Below are 20658 nucleotides of genomic sequence, written 5' to 3'. Positions count from 1 at the left end.
CTGACAGCCCTGGTTTTGTCCACACACATACACGAACATCAGTGTCACGGCATTAACCCCTCTGTGGACAGAACTGTGATACAGACAGACAGCACACACTGCAGAGGCCTGTACGTGAGCTGGTGAGTGGAAATCATTGTTTTCCTTTTGTCTTTCTGACGTCTGTGTAAGATGAAGCGATTGAATGAGAAAGCGGGAGGGGGAGATCCATTAACTTCACCCCAAGAGGCTACGAATTCAGGCTCGAATGGGCATCTCTACGATGAAAGGGCCTCGGCTTGTCAGCCGCCGGCGGGACTCACAGCGAGTCAGTGTTTTCTTTTTAGCACTCATAATGACAGGTTGTCATTATGCAAACGACAAAAAGGCCAATCATTGATCGATATGCGGAAATCCGCAAACGCACTCAGAGCACCGAGCGGTCGTGCACACAGGCACACGCACGCACACACACGAACCCCTGAGCCAATCTCAATGCATCCTTTCCCTTTTTAACTATGTATAGACTACAACACATTGATTTCTAATGTATCAGCTTATGACAGCTCTTCAATATTGCTGGAGGCAGCCGTGGGGCTTACTCTGAGAGCACAGAGCTGGAGGCTGCAGACCTGACAGTGGAGAGCTGGCATTACGGAGGAGGCTGTTGTTGTCCTGACTACTGTCACCGCAACTCAGAGCAGAACCGAGCTGCTCACTGCAGAGATGCGACTCAGGTCAGTGTGTGTGCCAGCCCAGCTGACTCCTGAGCCCCCCGTTTCCACCTGAACAATCCCTGCAGGGGTGGATTGGGCACAGTAATGAGGGAAATGCAGACTCCCTGGATTCCACCACATAACAAGCTCCTGCAAAGAATGTTTACTTTTTCACCTCTACATTGCCTTAAAGAACTGCGAGGATTTACCAAACGTTGTTTATCAACTTAGTTATCAGCTATGCCAGCCTTTAAGTAATGCCGCTCGGAATAAGCACTCGGAGTCGCATCACTGTGCAAGTAAGTGTATGACAGCGCCTTACCTGGAGGAGACAGCGCTCCTTGAAGACGTAGCCAATAAGCTTATCCAGGTGCATCAGACACTGGTGGTACCGGATGTGATGGGTGAGAACAGGGAGCATCATGGCGTGCTGTGGACGACAGAGAGAATTGGCAAGAAAGAATAAAAAACTGAGCTGAGAGTAGGGATCATGTCTTGTATGAAAGAGGAGTGAAGGGAACGTGTTTTGAGAGGGTAGCTGGAGAGGACAGGTAGGGAAAAATCAATCACCCAGTCATTATTTATTAAGTGAGGCTCTGCTACAGATAGATGAAATAATCAAAAACCCAATTGCCACAGTGTGAGAGGTAATGACAGAGTGGAGGGAAATCCACATTTGGACAGGACAGTCACATCGAAGCCCATTCCAACACGCTGGCACACTTAGATTTGAACAAACACTGACAGCCCTTCTGACCCCGTCATATGAAAGGAAGAAAGTTTGAGTGCAACAAAGTGAAAGAAAAAGCAAAGAGGGGGAGTGGTGGTGAGAAGAGCGGTGAGTGAAGAGAGTGTGACACGCAAAGTGAGAATGAAAGGAAAAACAGCCAGTGGTCAGCAAATGAGTTAGTAAGGCTGGAGAGCCAATCTACGGAATCATTAGTGGAGGCTTATCAAGCCGGCCCCTCCGAGTGGCTGAGAAAGTGTAGCAGAGGCTGGTGTACACACATTAACCCTGTGCCACCGCATGAGAGAGAAGGGAGCCATGCATGTTTTAATTAGTGCTGCTGGGGAGGGTGAGCCCGAAGCCCAGCAGCTACAAGCAGCGCTGCCACGGAGCCCTGAGGCCATCAGAGGGGCCGTGGTGCCACAGTCCCCAGGCCTTGTTAAGCAGCCAATTAAACAAAGCCGGGCCCTGGTCGTGTCTGCAGCTCCTGACCTGTTCTCGTGACTGCCTGAGTGACTGAGTACGTGTGCACAGAGGCAGGGTGCTGGTGTGTTAGAGTTGATACTACAGTAATTAAAAAGGTGAGGAAGTTCTAATTCACTGTCACGGATGATGTTAGGCTGTTTTGGATCCCTTCCAAGCAGACCAGCAGCCCGGGGTTTCTTTAGAGAGAAATATCACAAGCATCAATTAACTCCCTGAAACTTCCCCAACTAGTTCTACAGGTTTAATAACATTCATCTGTATCTTAGGGAAAACAATTAACTGATTATTCTTTTGTTTAAAAGGTTATTTATATGAATGGATGCTATCTCGTGTCAATAATAGACTGAAGGCTTAAAGATTTCAGATATCTTATTAGGTGGTATACATTCAGGATTTTTATTTTTCTACAACTCAAGCAGTGTTTCCCATACATTGAGGAAACTATGGCGGCCCGCCATAGTTTCCTTTTGGCCGCCATAGTTTCCGAATCCCAATCGTTTGAAACACAGCGATTTTTTATTTTTTTTTTATTTTTATTTTTTTTTGAAACACAGCGATTTTTTTTTTTTTTTTTTTTGAAACACAGCGATTTCCTCGAAAACCAACCAATATGACTATACAACAGGTGAATTAGTAATTAAACATGTCCTAAAGTGTGCAATGTCAGAGTTTTGAAGTTTAGTGGCAAAAAAGATTTATGTATTATTAGTCGCTGTCGGGGCGATTGACATACGTTATAGATCAGTGGGTCCGCGTGCATAAAGATCAGCTGTAATCATCGTGATTTCGTTGACAAACATATTTTTTTGACCTATTTATATTCTGAGAAATAATGTGAAATTTGAGCAATGACGAGTACACTAGTATGTTGTCCGGTATGTTGCTTAAAAAAATAGTAAGCTCAATAGTTTCTGTTTAAAATAAGGTGTTTCATCCGTCCCGCATGTGTGGTTCAACCGTCCCGACTAGGCGGAGCGGGGTGAAGTTGGTTTTATATTCGACATTCGCCTATTTTCCGGCTTTGTAATTGTAATAGCGTCACGAAAACCGCACCAATTAGCCTCAGGATGGTATTAATATTTACAGAAAACTAAGACTAACATACCACAGGCTTTATCAACTCACCAAAGTAAGCCTGAAAGATCAGAGTAACCGCGCCGAATATACTTCTAAGTGAACTACGGCAGCCGGAGCGCTTAGGGACCGTCGCAAAAGTGCAACGCCTTTTTTTGTTCTCACTGGATATTCAACCAATGAACACCAAACCACTTTGGATGGGTTTGTGAACTCACTATAAAGCTTTCACAGTCTTTTAGTTTCCAGAAAAATCATTTTAGGTAGAACATTTACTCAGTGTGCATAGTTAATTCCATTTTAGATATTTATTTTGTAATATCTCCCTTGTTTTTAAAGATATCAAAACCAAACCACTTCTGATGTGTTCCTGAACTCATTGTGTACTTCCCACACCCTTTGTTATCAAGGAAAACCTTTTCAAGTTTCTCAAAAAGGCATAAGTCCTCACTGTATATGATCCATTCATATTTTTCATGAAGTTTAGTTTTAACCTGTAAATATTTTCTATTACAATTGTTATCATTGGGTTTTAATGACAAGATGAGGTTTCCTCATAAGCCCACAAGGGTTTCTGACATCTCCAGCACACATTCCTTTTTTTTAATTTGTTGTGTTTTATTGTGTATTTTTTTGTTATATTTGAATGAATGTGTGCAAATCAATCAAATCAAATAAAATCTGCAGTCGCACAAATTCACGCCGCGTGAATTTACCCCCCCCCCCCCCATAGTTTCCAAAAATTCTGTGGGAAACACTGTCAAGTCATTCTGTAAAAAAAATTCCTTTAAGAATTACTCGTCTTACTAATCTTACTGCAAGGTTGTCATGAATGACTCAAATCCAACCCTCGTCAGCAGTGAAGCATTCTTTTTTTTTTTTTTAAATGCCAACAAATGCACTAAACTTAGATACTATATAGTCCATCTGGTGAACGGTTTGTCAAATGATTTAACTCTGGTGACACTTACCAAACACATTAACCGTTTTCCAATCCAGGATTTCAGCTGTCTCTATGGGTTGCAACAATCAATTAGACTCTGTTCTCTTTACTTTTTCTAAGTATGTAAAAATAAAATCTTGACTTCTATCCGAGCTCAATGGCACAGTCGATTGCACCAACGCCCATTTTAAATGTGTATTCTGTGCGTTTGTGCAGGTCAAACAGTCCGTGGTCATTAAGTTCGGTGGGTATAACCGAAGTACTGCAGCATTGCTGATGAAGTCACTGCCATTACCTCCATTTCCATCTCTTACATACAAATGAAGGGGCATGGTTATCTGATTGAGTCAGACAAAGCAACGGCACCAATGATAGTTTGGATCAAACAGCGGAGCAAATCTAGAAACAACCCTGCTACCTGCCGCTCCCGCTTTCTTTGATTTCAGACACATAATCACACACGTTCATTTACATAAAGGGAAGGAAATAAAAAGAGCTCCGGTGGAAAACACATCATGAAAACATAAGTCACAGAAGTAACTAAAAGTTAGCTGACCGAATAAGTCAATTAGATCTAAACATCCATATTCTGAATTCAAATAGATTTCACGACAGATTTATTGCAGAACCATTCCTTTTACAGGCTTGTTTAGCAATTATATATTTGTTTCAATGAGATTGACTAAACTGTAACATCTATAACTGTAGGAGACAGAACAAATGACTCATCCTCTGAGATGTTTTTGACGAAGCTGAAGACCACGACAACCATGTGATGAAGAGTAGAAAAAGGCAAAGACAAAGCAAAAAAGAACTAAAGTCACCAAAAATTAATAAACAAAGGTTAAAAAAAAAAAAGAAGTTCTATCCCTGCTTCCAAACCCTGGTGGTTTAACTGAGCTGCCGCTGGAAAGAGGTTATGGAAAACCCAATGCAGGACACAGCAGGCCGGAGGTAAACGGATGGTAAGTGAAGTCTTTACTTTAAAACAAACCAAAAGCACAGCAGAGCCGGAAAAGTTGGAAAGCCAGACAAGGGAAAAGTCAAACAAACGAGGAACCAGATTACAGAGATCATCTTTGGTGGGAGTAACAGGAAGAATCTAACAAGGAGGGAGCAAAACCAAGGATTAAATACAGAGAGGGCTGATGAGACAAGCGACTGCAGCTGTGAGCGACTGACAACAGCTTTAGTGTGGAAGACACCAGGGGAAAAGACCAAGGCAACTGAGGACATCTAGGGGTACTGACAAAGTCTATATGCTGAACAGCAAACACAGGAATAAAGTTCAAACAAAATACCATCTAAGAAATAATTAAACCAGAGAAAAGACACAAAAAAACCCATGCGTCATGGAAAGAACCTAAAGGACAGAAAAAAAAAAAGGCACCGAACATGAACGATAGTAACATAAAAATAAATCGATAAATATAGAAACACCAACTTTTAGAATAAAGGAACTACAGTTCAGTATTACCGGCCATCCCTCGTCTGTGTCACACAATGACCAGAGTAAAGCAATGTGGTTCAAACTCAAATTATTCATGAAGCAATTAGCCGTAGCTCTACAGCTTGAAGCAAATATAATTGGACAGCAATTATGGATTGGACTCCTCTTTGCTAGACCTTGCTGTAAGAGAGGTCTGGCTTGCAAAGCAAGAACTTTGTCATTCCTCCCCCAAATGTGGGCTGAAGTATCAGGCGGCCCTCTTCACTGCATACAGAGATAGGGAATGTATTCAGAAAAAGACAAGCAGCACTGATACCAATTATCTCCTGAATAAGAGGCCAAAAATACTGGAATAGACAATAAATTAAAGTGTAGTAGATTTGTAACAGTGTGCTAGTGCATTCCATTACACAGGCAGTGCACAGTGCACGAACACACGCAGCTTCATATATTTCAGTGAGCACAGCGTGGCGCTTATAGTTCAACTCTCATTAGGCTCGCACGTGCACAACTGCATGTAAACGTGCAACTCTAACTTCAACACGTGGTCTTATTCTGGTGAATCAGGAAACATAAAGATAGAGATACAACTCCATCCCGTTTCGTTTTGAAAAGCGCACGTGCTCACAATGAGCATCGGTGAGGTTGGATGTAAATAAACTGTCAGGTGTGAGTCATGACTGGATGAGCGGTAGAACTGCCGGAGCTCTGTGGGAGTCCACTTTCCTCACACAGATTTTGACACTTGACTGGGAATGCGATGCGGAGAGTGGAGAGATCAAAAGCAAAGTGTTTGATGTCTCCTGCGCACATGTCAGAGTGGAGCTACATCTATGCTGATGTAGCTCAGAATTGGAAAGATCCTAACGGAACTTTTTATTTTTGCAGTTTTGGCCGTCATTTCTGTCAGGGATCTTTTTTTGAGCTCCTTATTGATGGAGACGGGAGGAATTTTAAACGTTCTTCAGTTCGCGGTATAACAATAATTATAATGATTGGAATGATTCATCTGTTCATTGAATACAATGTTATCATCACCATTAGACTATATCAAACCAGACCTACATCAAAGACGTTTTTTTTTTTTTTTTTACACAAGCGCTCTGTGAATTTTAAAATATTTGAAAAGAAATCAAAGATTTTCGTGGTCTGGAGTGTTTAGGGTTTAGATAGAGATTAGAGACTCCAGTTTCAGCCCAGCTTTAGCTGTCAGACAGACGGCCTCACATCTGACTCTAGAACACTTTGGTATCCAGAGGAGTTCATGGTGGACTCAATGACTGCGAGGTGCCCAGGTCCTGTGGCTGCAGAACCAGCCCAGATCATCAGCCCTCCACCACCGTGCCTGACAGCTGGTGTGAGGTGTTTGTGCTGATATGCTGTGTTTGGTTTCCTCCAAACGTGCTGCTGTGCATGATGACCAAACATCTCTTACAAACTATGTCTTTTGTTGTTAATCTGAAGTTGAATTTACTTCATCTTAAAACCTGGCAACGACCAAATGATTTTCCAATTATGTTTTGAGATTTAAAACCTAAGATTTGAGAGCAGGTGTGAGGTGAGAATTTAAAAAGAGTCTATATGTGAGATCTTACAAACTCCTATAGTGTCCAGCTTCTCTACAGCAGACACGAAAAAGAGAGTGCTTTCTCGAACAGTTTTAAGGACTGTGAAAGAGTTTCTGAATTCCTGAAGTAACTTTAATAGACATCGGACAAGCCAACCCCGAAGAAGGTCCAACTGCTCATTATAAGTAATCTCGGAACAGAAATGCTCGTCACTATGGTTACAGATTCGTAACTGGGAGGCCTCTACTCTCCAAGTCTTCCAGGGCGTCACTACAGCTTGTGAACTTGGTTGTAACTCATTTTAAACATAAATATGATGAAAAGAACAGAAACACCAGTGACAAAAAAAAACAGTGTCAGGGAATGCATGCGAGTCTGCACAAATCTGCGGATCTCTGGAGATCTGTGCGTGAGTTCACGTGTGAGATCCATGAGCACGTATTGCATTATGTGTGCACGCGCCAGTGTTTGTGGTTGCATGCGGTTGGCGGGTATTACCTGACAGACGTCGGAGCGGATGCCTGTCTTCCAGAAGCCCTGACTGCTGAGCTCCACCGTCACCTCACGGCGCATTGTGTTCTTCTGCCGGATCTTCTGAAGAGCTTCCTGCCAAACAACCAGCCAGTCAATTATTGATCCACAGGAGCACAGCCTACGGGGACAGCTCCCATCCTCAAAACCCCGCCTCCCCGCTTTCAACTGCTCCCTGATTTCCCCGTTCTCCCAACAGAAAGGCTGGTACACGCAGTAAACTGCGACTTCCACTGCAGGAATGGGGAATGCACCAGCTAACTGAGATACTGCTGTGGGTCAGCAGACAGCCTGCCTTTCAGTACCACCACACGAGAGCCCAGAGGTGATGTTCGTATGGTATTCATTGGTATCATGCCTTCTATAGGCCAATATCCTGATGTTAACTAAGTCTCAGCCCTACATCAACCCTTTGGAGAAAGACCCATCTAAAATGTCCTCCTCAGTTGTTTCAAATTCAAAGATAGCTGGATGTTACACACACATCTGCATGCCAGCCCTACAGCAACTAAGTGGAGATTGAGAAGAAGTAGGGAGGGCTTCAATCTGAGATAAGAGGGTCCAACAAATAACAACCGAGATGGAAGATTTATTGTGTGTGTGCTCACGCATGTGTTTCATTCAGCTGAGACGCTATCGACTCCGTCTGAGTTAGCCGTGATCTGCCTAAAATGGAACGGCAGGAAATTTTGACTCGCAGAGGAAATAAGAACAACAAAGGCATGAATAAATAATATCATCCCACTTTGAACTGTGCATCAAACAGAACACGCTCGCCCACGTACATCCACACACATCCGATCCTTCCACGGACACCCAGCCACCGTGTATGGAAAGCAGTAATCAGAACTGCGAATGATATGCAAATAGTTTGCTGTTCTGGCCTTTCTACAGGGTCAGAAGAAAGGAAGGGAAAGTAGATGATTAACCCGTGTTATTGTTTTAGCTCCAGCCTGGGTCATAAAAACCAACCCAGGAAACAGTGGAACATTCTGACTAAAGTCATTACTGTTAAATGAAGCAAAAAAAAAAACCAACATCTAGCTATCGTGTTAGTGTGAATAAAACTGGACATTTGAAATAAAATGTATGTAAATATGATTGCAGTTGAGTTTTACATTTGAAGCTCTTAAGATAACAAATACGCATTACTCAGCCCAATTTGACTCATTTGTCCATTTATCTGTAAATTTTAGCTTCTTGGTATATTTTGTTGATCGCCAATTGAATTCTATTTATTGTAGACTGTTTTACAAACTGAGTCACCTCTTTATTTCTAAAGCAGCCTGTAAATCAAATCAACTTTAATTTCATTATAAATCATTTAAATGTATCCTTTACCTTTTTAGGATTTGAAAGCTTAATTATTTTGCAGTTCTTTAATCCGTCTCTGGTGTTTCCTTGTCATTGCAAAGCTACAGTATCTATGAGCTGTAAACATGAGAGCATTTTCTCAGTTTGGCAGTGACTTGTATTGAGGTTTTTTGTTGGTTTGCTCTTTTTTTTAAAATTCAGAACACAATCCTGTATCGTCGTGGGCTTTGAGCTGAGGTAGCGTGAGTGGAGTGGTCTTTGGGGAATCATTATTTTAAAGCTGATTTTTATTGTTTCTACTGTTTTTGCTTTTACACTCTGGAAAGCAATATGTACAACATTCAGTTTGCAGGAAAAGTGAGACAAATAAAGTCTGACTCCAGTTTTATGTGTAAATAAGCTGCTCCCTAAAGGACTTTTCTATTGGTTTTATAGGGTGTCCAGAGGGGCTCGCCCCTAGAATGAATGTCAGTCTGACTAATAACAGTAAATTTAAATTAAAATGGTCTAGAAATCATTTAGAACACAATGTTGCTTATTTTCTGATGACAGTATCCGTGTATGTTTGAGATCCAGTCAACTGCTTGGCTGAGGGCATCACACGATTGTTTTTCTGGGCAACATGCAGAGACAGTCTGCACGTTCCTCTACGCCACGCCACCTCCACCTCCACCCACGCGTCGCCCTTTGCGTTCTCAGCATGAGATATGGAAATGGGTGCAGCGGCACGAGCCTTGGTGTGAAGGCCGGTTCTCGTTGAGCTGCACACTTCTGGCCTCCCTGGAGCTCTGTGGACTTCACAGAGAGCGCAGGGGTATCAAAGAGCCGGTGTGAGAAGCGCAGCGCAGCGCGGCGCTGCTGTGAACACCTCTGACAGGGTGATTCTCAATGGGAGAAAATGCCAATCAGACGCACAGACATTTTAGTCTTTCACTGAAAAACCACTTAAAGAAGCCTCAATGTTCCCTCAGGCATTGAGTAAGTAGCGATGCCACACTGCCACTACAGTGAAGTGACACTGACATGGCTAATGCTTCTAGTGGAGTCTGATGGGCCCAGTGTGTGAGTGTGCATGTGTTTGGGTTCACTAATTGCTGTGGTGCAGGTTGACAGTAGGATTGTCAGGGCCCGTTAGCCGGAAAGCTTTGCAGAGCTACCTGGGAAACAAACTAATTGAGCTCAACGTTCTTGCTCATTATTGGTTAAGAGCAAGACGGTCCAAAGGAAGAGACTGGATCTGCGGCACAATCAAAGCCTATGCGAGGAGGGAGGTTATATCTACTGTGGAGAAGTTAGAGCACTTACTGCAGGAGAGATACAGCGCAGCAGAGCGCTTGTTCTTGGCTTCTTCAGGCCACACACACAGCGCTGCTACTCTGGGATTCCCTGTGGCTACATGGTCATTACTTCACCAAATCTAAACCTTTTCTGTTCTTGCTCCCAGGCGGGGGTCTGACCTTCACAGCCAGCTCTGGGGAGCCGTTCCTGCCATTTTATTCTCAGCCGTAAATTAATCTAAATTATGCATTAAAAGATGGGTTCACATTTTTCATATCTGTCATTAAACAATGGTCAGGTGCTCAGATAAGAACTTGACTTAGACAACTTCACCATCATCAAAAGAACTTGTGCTTGTTAACTCGTTAACTTTGAAGGAAAGTCTGAATACTAATACATGCGCTTCAGCATCATTTGAAGGCAGGCTTGAAGAGATGTGAATATATTCCTTGATCAGTTTAAGAAAAGTCTTCCCTGTCCTACAACACCAGAATAAAAGCAGGGTGTGGAGGAAACCATTTTTTTCCAGTTTGGCAAAGTTGGCTTGTCGCACATCTCTTCGGGCTTCCATATCAATAATGTTTCAATGTTGATGAGGTGCAGGATGCAAGAGAGATGCTGCTAAAGTTAGCCAGAGAGCGTTTGAGCCCGGAAACTCTTGGGTTTTGGTTGGTAAATACTGGATCTTTGAATTAGCTCTCCGTAAGAGCTGTAATCAGAAGCCCCTTTCACGCTGAGGAATAACCCGCGTTTAATCTGCGAATTTAGCGTGTCCGCTGTTGCGTTCACACTGCTGACACGGGCTGCCGCGTCAACTCGACTCGCCTTTCGACCCGCGTCGGACCCTAGTCTTTTTGCCGAGCCGAGTTTGGTGTGAACGCAATTGACGCAGGTCGGACGTGGGCGTGGCGTGACGTGAGGAGTTTAAAAGACAGAATGGACAGCTGATTCAGAACAACAGCGACAGGTAAGGACACGTTTTACTCTGTTTTAGCCTACATCAAGTTCGAGACATTTTTTAATATGGCCAACTGGGGAGACAAGGAGGTCCGCGAGCTCCTCAGCCTCCGAGCAGAGGACGTTATTTACCGCCACATTTCGGGGACTATAGTGCTCTTGTATTCTCCGCATATGTTCTTCGGCGGCATCCCACGTTGTAACCATCCACACCCCGTAAAATAACATCTCCATGAACTGCATATACAATTGCAAAAACGGGTCCTCAAGGTGTATTTAACCCTACCACCGACGCATGGCTTGTGCCTAGGTCGTTGTACACACCCAGCATTTTATGTGTTTCGTGTGACGCTCTGCCACTAGGCATTGCTCGACGTGGGTCGAAGGTGCAATTTGGACCCGCTAAGGTAGCGGGTCGCAGTGTGAAAGGGGCTAGAGTTAGAGTCTGTAATCCATATGGAACAGAAAGAAATGCAGAAGGAAACACGGCCAGTCTTGTCATCCGTCAAGTGTGGTGGAAAAAAAATAATATTATCCAAGCACTGTTAAGGTGGAAAGCATTCAGGCAGGTTTATTGAATAGTTCTTGTACAAGAGAGAGCAAGACTTCAACACAGAGCATCTGTGTTGAAGTGTAGCTCTGACTTACAATTTCAGTGCATGTCTTATTATACCCAAACACAGGAGAAAGGAAAAAGAATGTCTATGCATGAGACTGCGCAAGCCAACTTCTTGTGCAGCTGCAGAAACCAGACAGCCTTGATGCGCCGGACGAGAATGAACAATGGATAAAAGTAATGTTTCACCGGAACATCTTGTGCTTGAGAAAAGAAGACCAAGTCTCACATGTACTGTAAACATAATGAGACACAAGCATAAGGCTAAACAAAATTTTCCATTACACAAGTTAAGCATTTGGACAGGCAATGGATTACTTATAAAGTTCCAGGAAAGAAGGAGCCGAATGTGAAGCAAGATTAGCAAAGCCCGAGCCAAGTACTTCCGGAATACCACAAATGTTTCGGCTCGCATCAAATACCATCACCCAGAGTAGCCAAGTTAAACATCCAGCTGCCGACCAACGCAACATATAATGACCAAACTCGCAGCAAACTCAACATCCTCCACCTTTTTTTTTTTTATTTTATCTGAAGACCTACAGACCTAAAAGTGAAGTAGACAAAAATGGCTGAAATACAAAGACACAAAGGTGGAGGTGGAGGAAACCTTGCTTTAAAACGACACTAGATAAGTTTGTGAATCTTAAAACTATGTGGCTCTGACTTGTTTTGAAGCACACTGGCTTTCGTTATGCACATTCCCGAGCCTGAAACCGCTCATCGGCTGGAAAAAAAAACGCATTTTTATGGGCTTTTAAAGGAGTCTTTGTGACCTCTTCAACGTGACAAAAAATACATGGCTGTACATTTGCAGGGCTCACGTGGACATACGTTTTTATGACAGTGGTGTTACATAACAAAGCTGTAGGGGAGAGCAAAGAGTATCTACAAATCCAGAATATAATGTTGTTGCTTTGCATAAATTTGGCCGTTTTACCTTTGTTACGCAACAACTGACTCTGAATCAGTGTGCAAAACAGTAATAGCAATGGTAACAGTCTTTTTTAAAGTATATCTAATAACAGCTGGGAATCTTTCATTTACTGAGTGTTTCGATGGAGCCTTTGTTATCTGCAATCCATGAACTTGCTAAATATCCAACTGAAAGCACATCCGCCCCGAACAAGTGCCAGCCACCTGCTAATGTTGTTGCATAAGTGTAACAAAGGAGAATATCAAAGAGTATTTCATTTCTTTTGACCCACCTCTCTCTGCGTCAGCTTCTGCTTGTCAATCTGTTTGACCTTGGGGCTGTTGGCCAGCAGGTGGCGTAGTTTCACATAACTCTTCCACAGCTTCTGGTACCTGCCAACAGAAAATAAGGAGGCGTCAGCTTCTAGAAAACCGTCTCCCTCTCATTCTCCTCATTCTGCAACAACATATCGATGCTTCCCGTTTTGCCTGATATTCAACATTATTCAACAGTCGCCGGGTGGCCATTCCTGCATTAGCTTCTTGTGTGCGAGAACAGCAGACTTTCTGTCTCACACGTCCACCATTTGAACTGTGAACAGAGGTTCATGCACACATTGAAAATGTACAGTTCAACTTATTAGTTTTGTTGTAAATTGAAATAAAAGCTGTACATGACTCAAGAGCTCCTTCGCGTTTTCTACAAAACCCCATTGTCTTTGCTTCATTTGCATCTGAAAAGAGGCAGGGTGTTATCGGCAAGGTGACATGTAGCCACCGCACTAACCACCTCTCCTTTGTCCCTCCATCTCTACCCTTGGCCCCCTCTTTCTCTCTTTTCAATCAGACCTCCTGATTGATGCACTGAGGGCCGAGTGTGACCGTTCTGCTCCCATTCAGGAGACTTTCTCCTCATTTACCCACAGTTATTCAATTATGATTGGTGAGTTGGAGTGGTATGGTGGCGGAGTTTCAGGACTGGTGCACTGACAGCGAGAACAGGAGGGGGAGAGTGATGACAAAAGAAGAAAGAAAGGAAAGAAAGAAAAGGGAAGAAGGTAGGGGTGTACTGTGGAATGGAAGAATTATAGAGCTTTAATAGCGGAGACTTCATTAGAGACTGAGACGAGGGAATGAGACGGCTTTACCGCCCCGATTATCAGCTCACCACCACCTCCGCACGGAAGCAGCCTGAGTGACAGAGACGGAGCTTAAAAAAAAAAAAAAAAAGAGAGACAGAAAGCCCATCCAGCCTGGGAGGCCCCTTCGTCCCCAATCCGCTCCGATGACCTTTCCACAGATCCGCCGTGTGCTCTTGGGGTAGCGCTGCCGTGGCTGTCGCCATTCCCTGCTCCTGCTTTATTAGCATATGCAGCCTCTTTCTTTCTTTGCACCCCCATCTCTCCCGTTTTCTGTCTCAAGCAACAGATTTTTGGCTTTCAAACAGGCGTCTCCTGAACCCAAAAGTTTTTCAGTTGCAAGACCATGAAGGAAAGAAATAACATATTGGATAATATGCTGAACAAAAGGTGCAGGCACAGCACAACTTATTCTGCAGGTGATTAACTATCAATCTCAAAGGTGATCTGTGAATGTCAGAGCTGATGATTTCTCATCTGTGACATCATTTATTAGACATGCACAATAGTGACATTGGTTTCTGTTAACTGTTTCCTGACTGCTGTTGGCTGCATGCCTTGGACCTCTGCCATGTTGGAAGGTACGATGCGACACGAGGCCAAGATTTTGTGCAGACTTTCAAAGGATCAGCATCGACCTGATGAATCCAAGTATTTCCGGTTCTAACAGCTCGAGGCGGGCGCTCCAACGGACACAGCACAAAGATGATGTCCACAGCCAAACTAAGAGGACTCCAAGACAGGAACACAAAAGCTCATCTGGACGAAGCAGAATGCTTTTACTCATCAATTCTGTGGTCAGATAAAATGAAAATGGAGCTTTTGCTTGGCGAGACAAAAACTGTTACACATAAAGAACTCCACCCTCGTGACTAAGCTCATGGTGGTATGGAAGAAGGACAACATTCAGACCCCAGACGGAAACATCAGACGGACCGCAGAAAGCCTTTGCCTTGGCCAGCGTCAGACCGTGGTCTGATGATAGTCTGAAACATAGCCAAAATGTTGGCTAACTGTTTCAAACACTTAGCCAAAATGTTCAAGAAACAGCCGAATTGCCAGAGTGATGAGATGGAGTCGCTCCAATGGAACAGAATCAGAGATTATTGCATAGAGAGAGTTGGCCCAAAACCCCAGTGGACACATGAAGAGAGCTTCTTCACAATCATACAAACTGCTTGATTGCTGCGATGGCAATAAGTGGTTTGCGAGGGATTACTCAGCCAGAAGCAAACAAGTTGTCACTAAATCTAAATAAATTCGGCGAATGTGTTCACTGTTATTTGCTTAACTATAGAACTTTTTCCTGCTTCTCTAGCTATTTTTTTTTTTCTGTAAATCTTATATCACGCCCACTCCCACATACAGACTCCAAAACAAAAGATGCAACCAGGACTCCAATTACAAAAGCTTGGCTTTATGCAAATGTCTGCCGAGAGAAAACACGACAGCAGCCAATCATTTTGATTTCCACACCGAGCAGAAGTACACACTTCCATTCCGATGATTCCAAAAAATAGGTAAAAAAAAAAAAAAGAAAAGAATAAAAATAAATTGCATCACTGAGGAAAATGGAGGAAAACTGCTTATAATAAAGGTACCGAGGGTTTGGATAGGAGAAATGATGCATGGAAAGACTATGGCAGTCAGTGTCAGGGGAAAAAAAGGACCCAATCAGAGCTCGGTATGCAAATGAGCTGCTCAGCTTCCTTCAGTTCAGGCTCATGAGTGAGAAGAGAATTTGCAACTATATCAGTGAGGCATGACTTTGACGACAAATTGAAGCCATGTTTGGGGTATTTTAGATTTACAAACAGAACTTTACTAAATATGTCAGTTTTACATGTATCCTGCTGTTTTCACCTGTCTGCCTACCTTTAACATCATTCACCTCTCTTTCCCCCCTCATAATTTTATCATGTTTGTCTCATGTTTCATTTTTTTTATTGCGATCACTTTTTTTCCACTCCCATCATCCCATCCTGTCCTCCTCCCTTCACATTCCCTGAACTCCGACATGTCCTCTTTCTCGCATCAGTGGTCGTGATCAAGCCGGAGGAGCTTGAGTGGCAGTTGCGAGCCAGAATGAATCCAGTGGGCAGTGTGAGGCGGAGGAGACAACACAGCTTCTTCAGTGTCCTGAGTTAATATATGGTGCTGCTGCTTCCTCTCTGTGGCATTGCTGCCGCCGCAATCAACACCGACTCCTGCCCTCGCTACACGCATCATTAGCAGTGGTAGGAAATCCCTTCCACTGGTCTCTCACTACTCGTTTCTGCATCAGCTAATGATGTCCCAGTGCGTCCATAAATTTGTCGTTGTCTGTTGCTTTGAGAAGTTTGACATGGCAGCAGGGTGCACGGGGATGAAAGAGCTCAGAGGACAGACGGCTAAAATGTAGCAGCAGGGGAGAGGGGACATTAGTCGGAGATCAGAAGCAAACCAGTTCGGACTCAATGTATTTTTTTCTAATGATTGTCTTCTTGTTTGCATCTTCTTTGTTACACCTTCTCCTCACTGTTGTGATGTAGCCCATGCATTTGATTTTCAAAAGAAACCCACAGGTTTATATTTAGTATGAAAGAGTGGAAACCAACTTGTGTGCCGACTTCTCATTGGTGCTCGTTGTGATGCTGTCACATCCCTCTAAACAGCTCAGAGACTGCAGCTCACAGTTCTAATGCACTGCTACTGTTAATTATGCAGAGGCACAGTACAGTATTCCCTGCTGCAGGCCTGTGGCGCGTGTTTGTTGCATTACTATTCACGAGACATAAACCACAGTGCCCTGCGGAAACCTGGGACCCGTGACGGCGCATGTGAAAATGTCACGCCACTCGTTTTCTCATCCCTCTGTTCCTTTACCCATCTATCCGTGTAGTTCCCCTCCTCTTCGACATACGCCGCTCTCGTCCTCCTCGGCGTTGACACAAACAGTTCTGCAGTCGCAGTGCCCCAGGAGAGCGGCGGTGAATAAGGAGTTGTGGGAACGGGGGAGATGGCGCACAGCAGATGAGGGAATAATCTGTACGGGTGGTTGATATTTGTGTGTCTGTGTTTGTTTGCACGGATTCGTGTGATCTTACTGAGGGTCTCCGGCATAGCTGAGCTGAGCAGGACGGATCCCAAAATGAACGATGATGGGGAAGGTGATGACATCTGGGTTGAACTGCTCCCTGTCCAGTTGGTCGATGCGCACCGAGCTGGGTTTCTGGGGAGAAAGGAAAAAAGGAATGACGTTACTGTATAAACATATTTAGCCACAAGGCAGCCATCATTCAATCACCTGCTACCAGCATGGGATATAAATAATCCACGCCACAAGGGTCATCTGTCACAGGAATGTAATGAGATGAGGCCCAGATTCTGCTCGTAGCATCAGCACAACAATGATAAAGCGATGTCAGGGATGGCAAACTAACTTCTGACGCTCTTATCAAAAGGAGATTGACAAGCAACATGTCCTCAGCTGGCTCCCAAATCACAGTTAGCCTGTCAGGCATTTTGCAAGATCAGAGAAAGGGGCTGCAGCACAAGGTGGGCGGATGTGCACAGCAGATGGCTCCAGGCTCGGGCTCACCTTGATATTAGCCGTGTTCACTCGTTATCACGGCCTGCATACAAACTTTGGTATGAGAGCGAGAGGTCGGCAGGCAACTTTGGTTCCGTCTTAAAAGCTAAATAATCAGGTTTGATGGGCCCAGATTACTACTACTGCTTCTGTACCTTTGCTTTATGGCATTGAAACTGATCAGGGATTTATGACATTTGAGAGCTCATGTGTGGTTCAAGTCGCTGTGTGAAATAATCACGTACGTGTGCATGCCTGATTGGTAATTGACTTTCATTTAAAGCATTATGAGACTTTGACGTGTATGCCAGCACCGTAGAATGAAAGGAGATATACCAGCGTCTGCCCCAACAGCGGCGTGTTCTGTGACCAGTGCACCTTTACTGCTGGCTCAGAGGTGCATCAACCTTTGACACCCCCATCCTGCCTCCGTACCTTGCAAACAGGACGACAAGGCGCAACGTGGGTGCAATACTCCCACCTCGAACCGGGAGTGTCAGTGTCGGCTCAACCGTGGAACATTTTATTGATTTTAAAACGCCAACTGGTGGTTTTCCATGAAGGGATGACTGTTAATGGTATTTTGTATCTATGTGGTGTATTGTTATTATTTTCATATTTCTCACAGTTAATATTGCCAAGTTTTTAGGATTTATGCTGTTGTCCTTTCTTCATGCGCATTTTTACGACTTTTTCTTTAACTTTCACTTTAAATTTTTGAATTTTTAATCCGAGTTGCATCTAATGGGTGAATTTGCTGGTGCGCACTTTTCATACAACATTGATAGATCCATGTAGATCTAACTGATTGGTTGGTGCGTATTTTTTCTGTTTGATACTTGCTCTTTTCAAAGGCTGACAGCTGGATTTGTTATGATCCAAAAAGCCAAAAGGACCAATACTGGTCAAGTGTTGCTGGACTTGTGCCCCATTAGACCTTTTCTCTCCATGCATCTTAGAGGCAGCTGAGGCTTGACTGCTGCTTTTGATGCCCAATTTTACAGATATGAGGGTTCAACTCTTCAAATGTGAGGAATTGGTCATTTGTCTTACAATTTTTTTATTGTAAATTGCATTCTGGGATATAGTTATAGTAATCAGTATTTCATCTTAGGTTTAATGTCATATTCAATGACATTTATACAAAATATTCAGTGATAAGAAAGACGGAAACAAACCTTATTTCTAGAAAAGCTGGTAACTCATCTTGAAATTCAATCAAAACTTGATTCTGTCACTTCGTTCCATCCCTTATTTAACAGACAAGAGTCCAAAGAAATCATTTTCAGTGTGTTCACCGACCAACTTCTTGCATTTAGACAGTAAAATAAATCTAGAATTTGATGCATCAACACCACTCAAGAAGTTGGAATAGAGAAAAAGGAATAACCCTTCTTTTGTTAGAATACACAACATCATTCTGGAAGATTCGCCAATCAGCAGACAAACGGGTGACAGGTGAGGGTGTCGAGATTGGGTAAAAAAAAAAGAAAAAAAGGAACATCCAGTTCCTTTACAAGCAGGGATCGGTCGTGGCTCACCACTTTGTGCCAAACTCAGAGAATCATCTGCAATAACTTTGGTCTTATAATATCTACAGAGAGAGGAGAGGGAGTCTGGGGAAAACCCAGTGTGTAAAGACCAAGGACAGAAACCACTGTTGGATGATCTGAGCCCTCAGGCAGCCCTGCAAGAGAAACCGTCAAGCCACTGTGATCAATACGGCTACATGGGCTCAGGAGGAGGGTGATGTAACACTAAGCTAAATATGACTCTGTCCCAGCTATTGTTGAGTGTGTTAGTGGCGTCAGTTAGGACACCAAATATCATTTCTTTGGACTTGTGGCTGTTAAATAAACAAATTGACAAATTACAAATTAAGGTTTGAATTGCATTTTAGAAAATATTCTAACTTTACTGGAAACGGAACTTGCATAAAACCTTCATATCATACTTTGTTTGAATGGCAGTCTGATATTTAATTAGATTCCAGGGATGGAAGCAACATATCTACTCTGGAAATGTAGTAAGCAACAACTCTGTCCTGCCAGTGAGTGGAGTTGACTCAATAACTCACCCACACCAAAGGTTACACAATCACATTCACTCTTCATTTGCAACCGCTTTGCCAGCGACCACATCTTCACCTTTACCCATACACAATTACTGTACATCCTTTAAAATACGAGTCAGAAAGGAAGGTTAACCGACTTCATCGTGACGCCTCGTAAAAGCTTTCGACCCCAATAGTGCTGATGACAACAAACGCCCTTGGGGATAATGGGTGAGGTTCTTCATGCCACGCGCTAACAGGGACAGCATCGTTCCTGCAGTGTCACGGTTCAGGGCAACTCGGTGTCCTTGGAACGTCAGAGGAGACGCTGCAGCGGCCTTACCATGCCCGGGTTGGTGACGATCATGCCCTTGCACTCCTCTGCGTACTTCTGCCACTCCAGTTGCTCCCACTGTAGCATGTCTGCAATCTCTTCCTCGGGGACGAGCGGCTTGCTGCTGCGTAGCAGGTAGAGGAGCACCTGATGCATCGACAGCACCTCCTTCCCACCATCTAAGACACAACACAAACAGACACAAAAACAAATCGTGTGTGGTTTAGATTAACTATTTATCCAACTTACCTTACAATGCATTTTATTGCTGTAAAAAATTCTCGGAACAAATTCTAAAAAGGCTGTTGGAGACCTCCCCCCTCCCTCTAAGTTTTTAAGCCAGTCTTACAAAATGTCTCCATGCGTCACAATCCCATTGTTCAGGACACGCACAAGTGCACACGGGCACTAAAGCAAGGCTCAGGTGCCATGCAAAACATGATGGCACATAATGACACGCCTATTAAAACGTTCCGATCTGTATTACAAAAGCAGAAATAAGCAGACGTGCACACAAAAAATGTACGTGAAGAGGAGTACAGCCCAGCACAAGCATGCAACCAACCGGGTCACACAGAGTCAGCTTAATAAAAACTCATGCAAAATTGATTGACATCCACTTAAGAGAGTTCAGCTGGACGGAGAGAGTCAACCCAGAGTCAAGTCAGTTCTGGATGCATAAAGAAAAGCAACTTTCAAACACATCATCGTGCTCTCAGTGTGACCACATGTTTCCTCTTTACAGGTTACATCAGAAACATTAGATTGGACCGTTTCTGTGCATTTGTAAATAAGGGGGAGAACTGTGTGTGGCTGACTAAATTGGGAGAGCTGGGAGAGAAATTGCTCTTGGATGGAAGGAAGGTAAAAGGAAAGACTGTAGCGACAACACAGTGCAACAGCACCACCAAGAGTATCAGAGATGAACATCATGCAGCTGCGCATCACCAAATTCACCTTCCATTTTACCCAGAAGAAGCCACAACGGACATCAGTGAATGCAGAGA

General features: G+C 43.6%; 1 protein-coding gene across 3 annotated transcripts in view; it reads right to left on the bottom strand.

Annotated features, from left to right (window-relative positions):
* The window catches only part of drosha (drosha ribonuclease III), a 108228-nt gene that overhangs the window by 71021 nt on the left and 16549 nt on the right, over positions 1–20658 (bottom strand). For all 3 annotated transcript variants that reach the window (XM_075452367.1, XM_075452369.1, XM_075452368.1), the window contains 5 exons: positions 19661–19830; positions 16780–16904; positions 12848–12947; positions 7442–7549; positions 1018–1125 (listed from right to left, as the gene is read on the bottom strand). In XM_075452367.1, the coding sequence (XP_075308482.1) occupies positions 1018–1125; positions 7442–7549; positions 12848–12947; positions 16780–16904; positions 19661–19830 (611 nt within the window). The remainder of the gene's footprint in view (positions 1–1017; positions 1126–7441; positions 7550–12847; positions 12948–16779; positions 16905–19660; positions 19831–20658) is intronic.

The sequence above is a fragment of the Odontesthes bonariensis genome, chromosome 20 (assembly GCF_027942865.1).
Source record: "Odontesthes bonariensis isolate fOdoBon6 chromosome 20, fOdoBon6.hap1, whole genome shotgun sequence".
Lineage (NCBI taxonomy): Eukaryota > Metazoa > Chordata > Actinopteri > Atheriniformes > Atherinopsidae > Odontesthes > Odontesthes bonariensis.
Note: the sequence above shows the minus strand (reverse complement) of the source record. Positions and strands in the feature narration are given on the sequence as shown.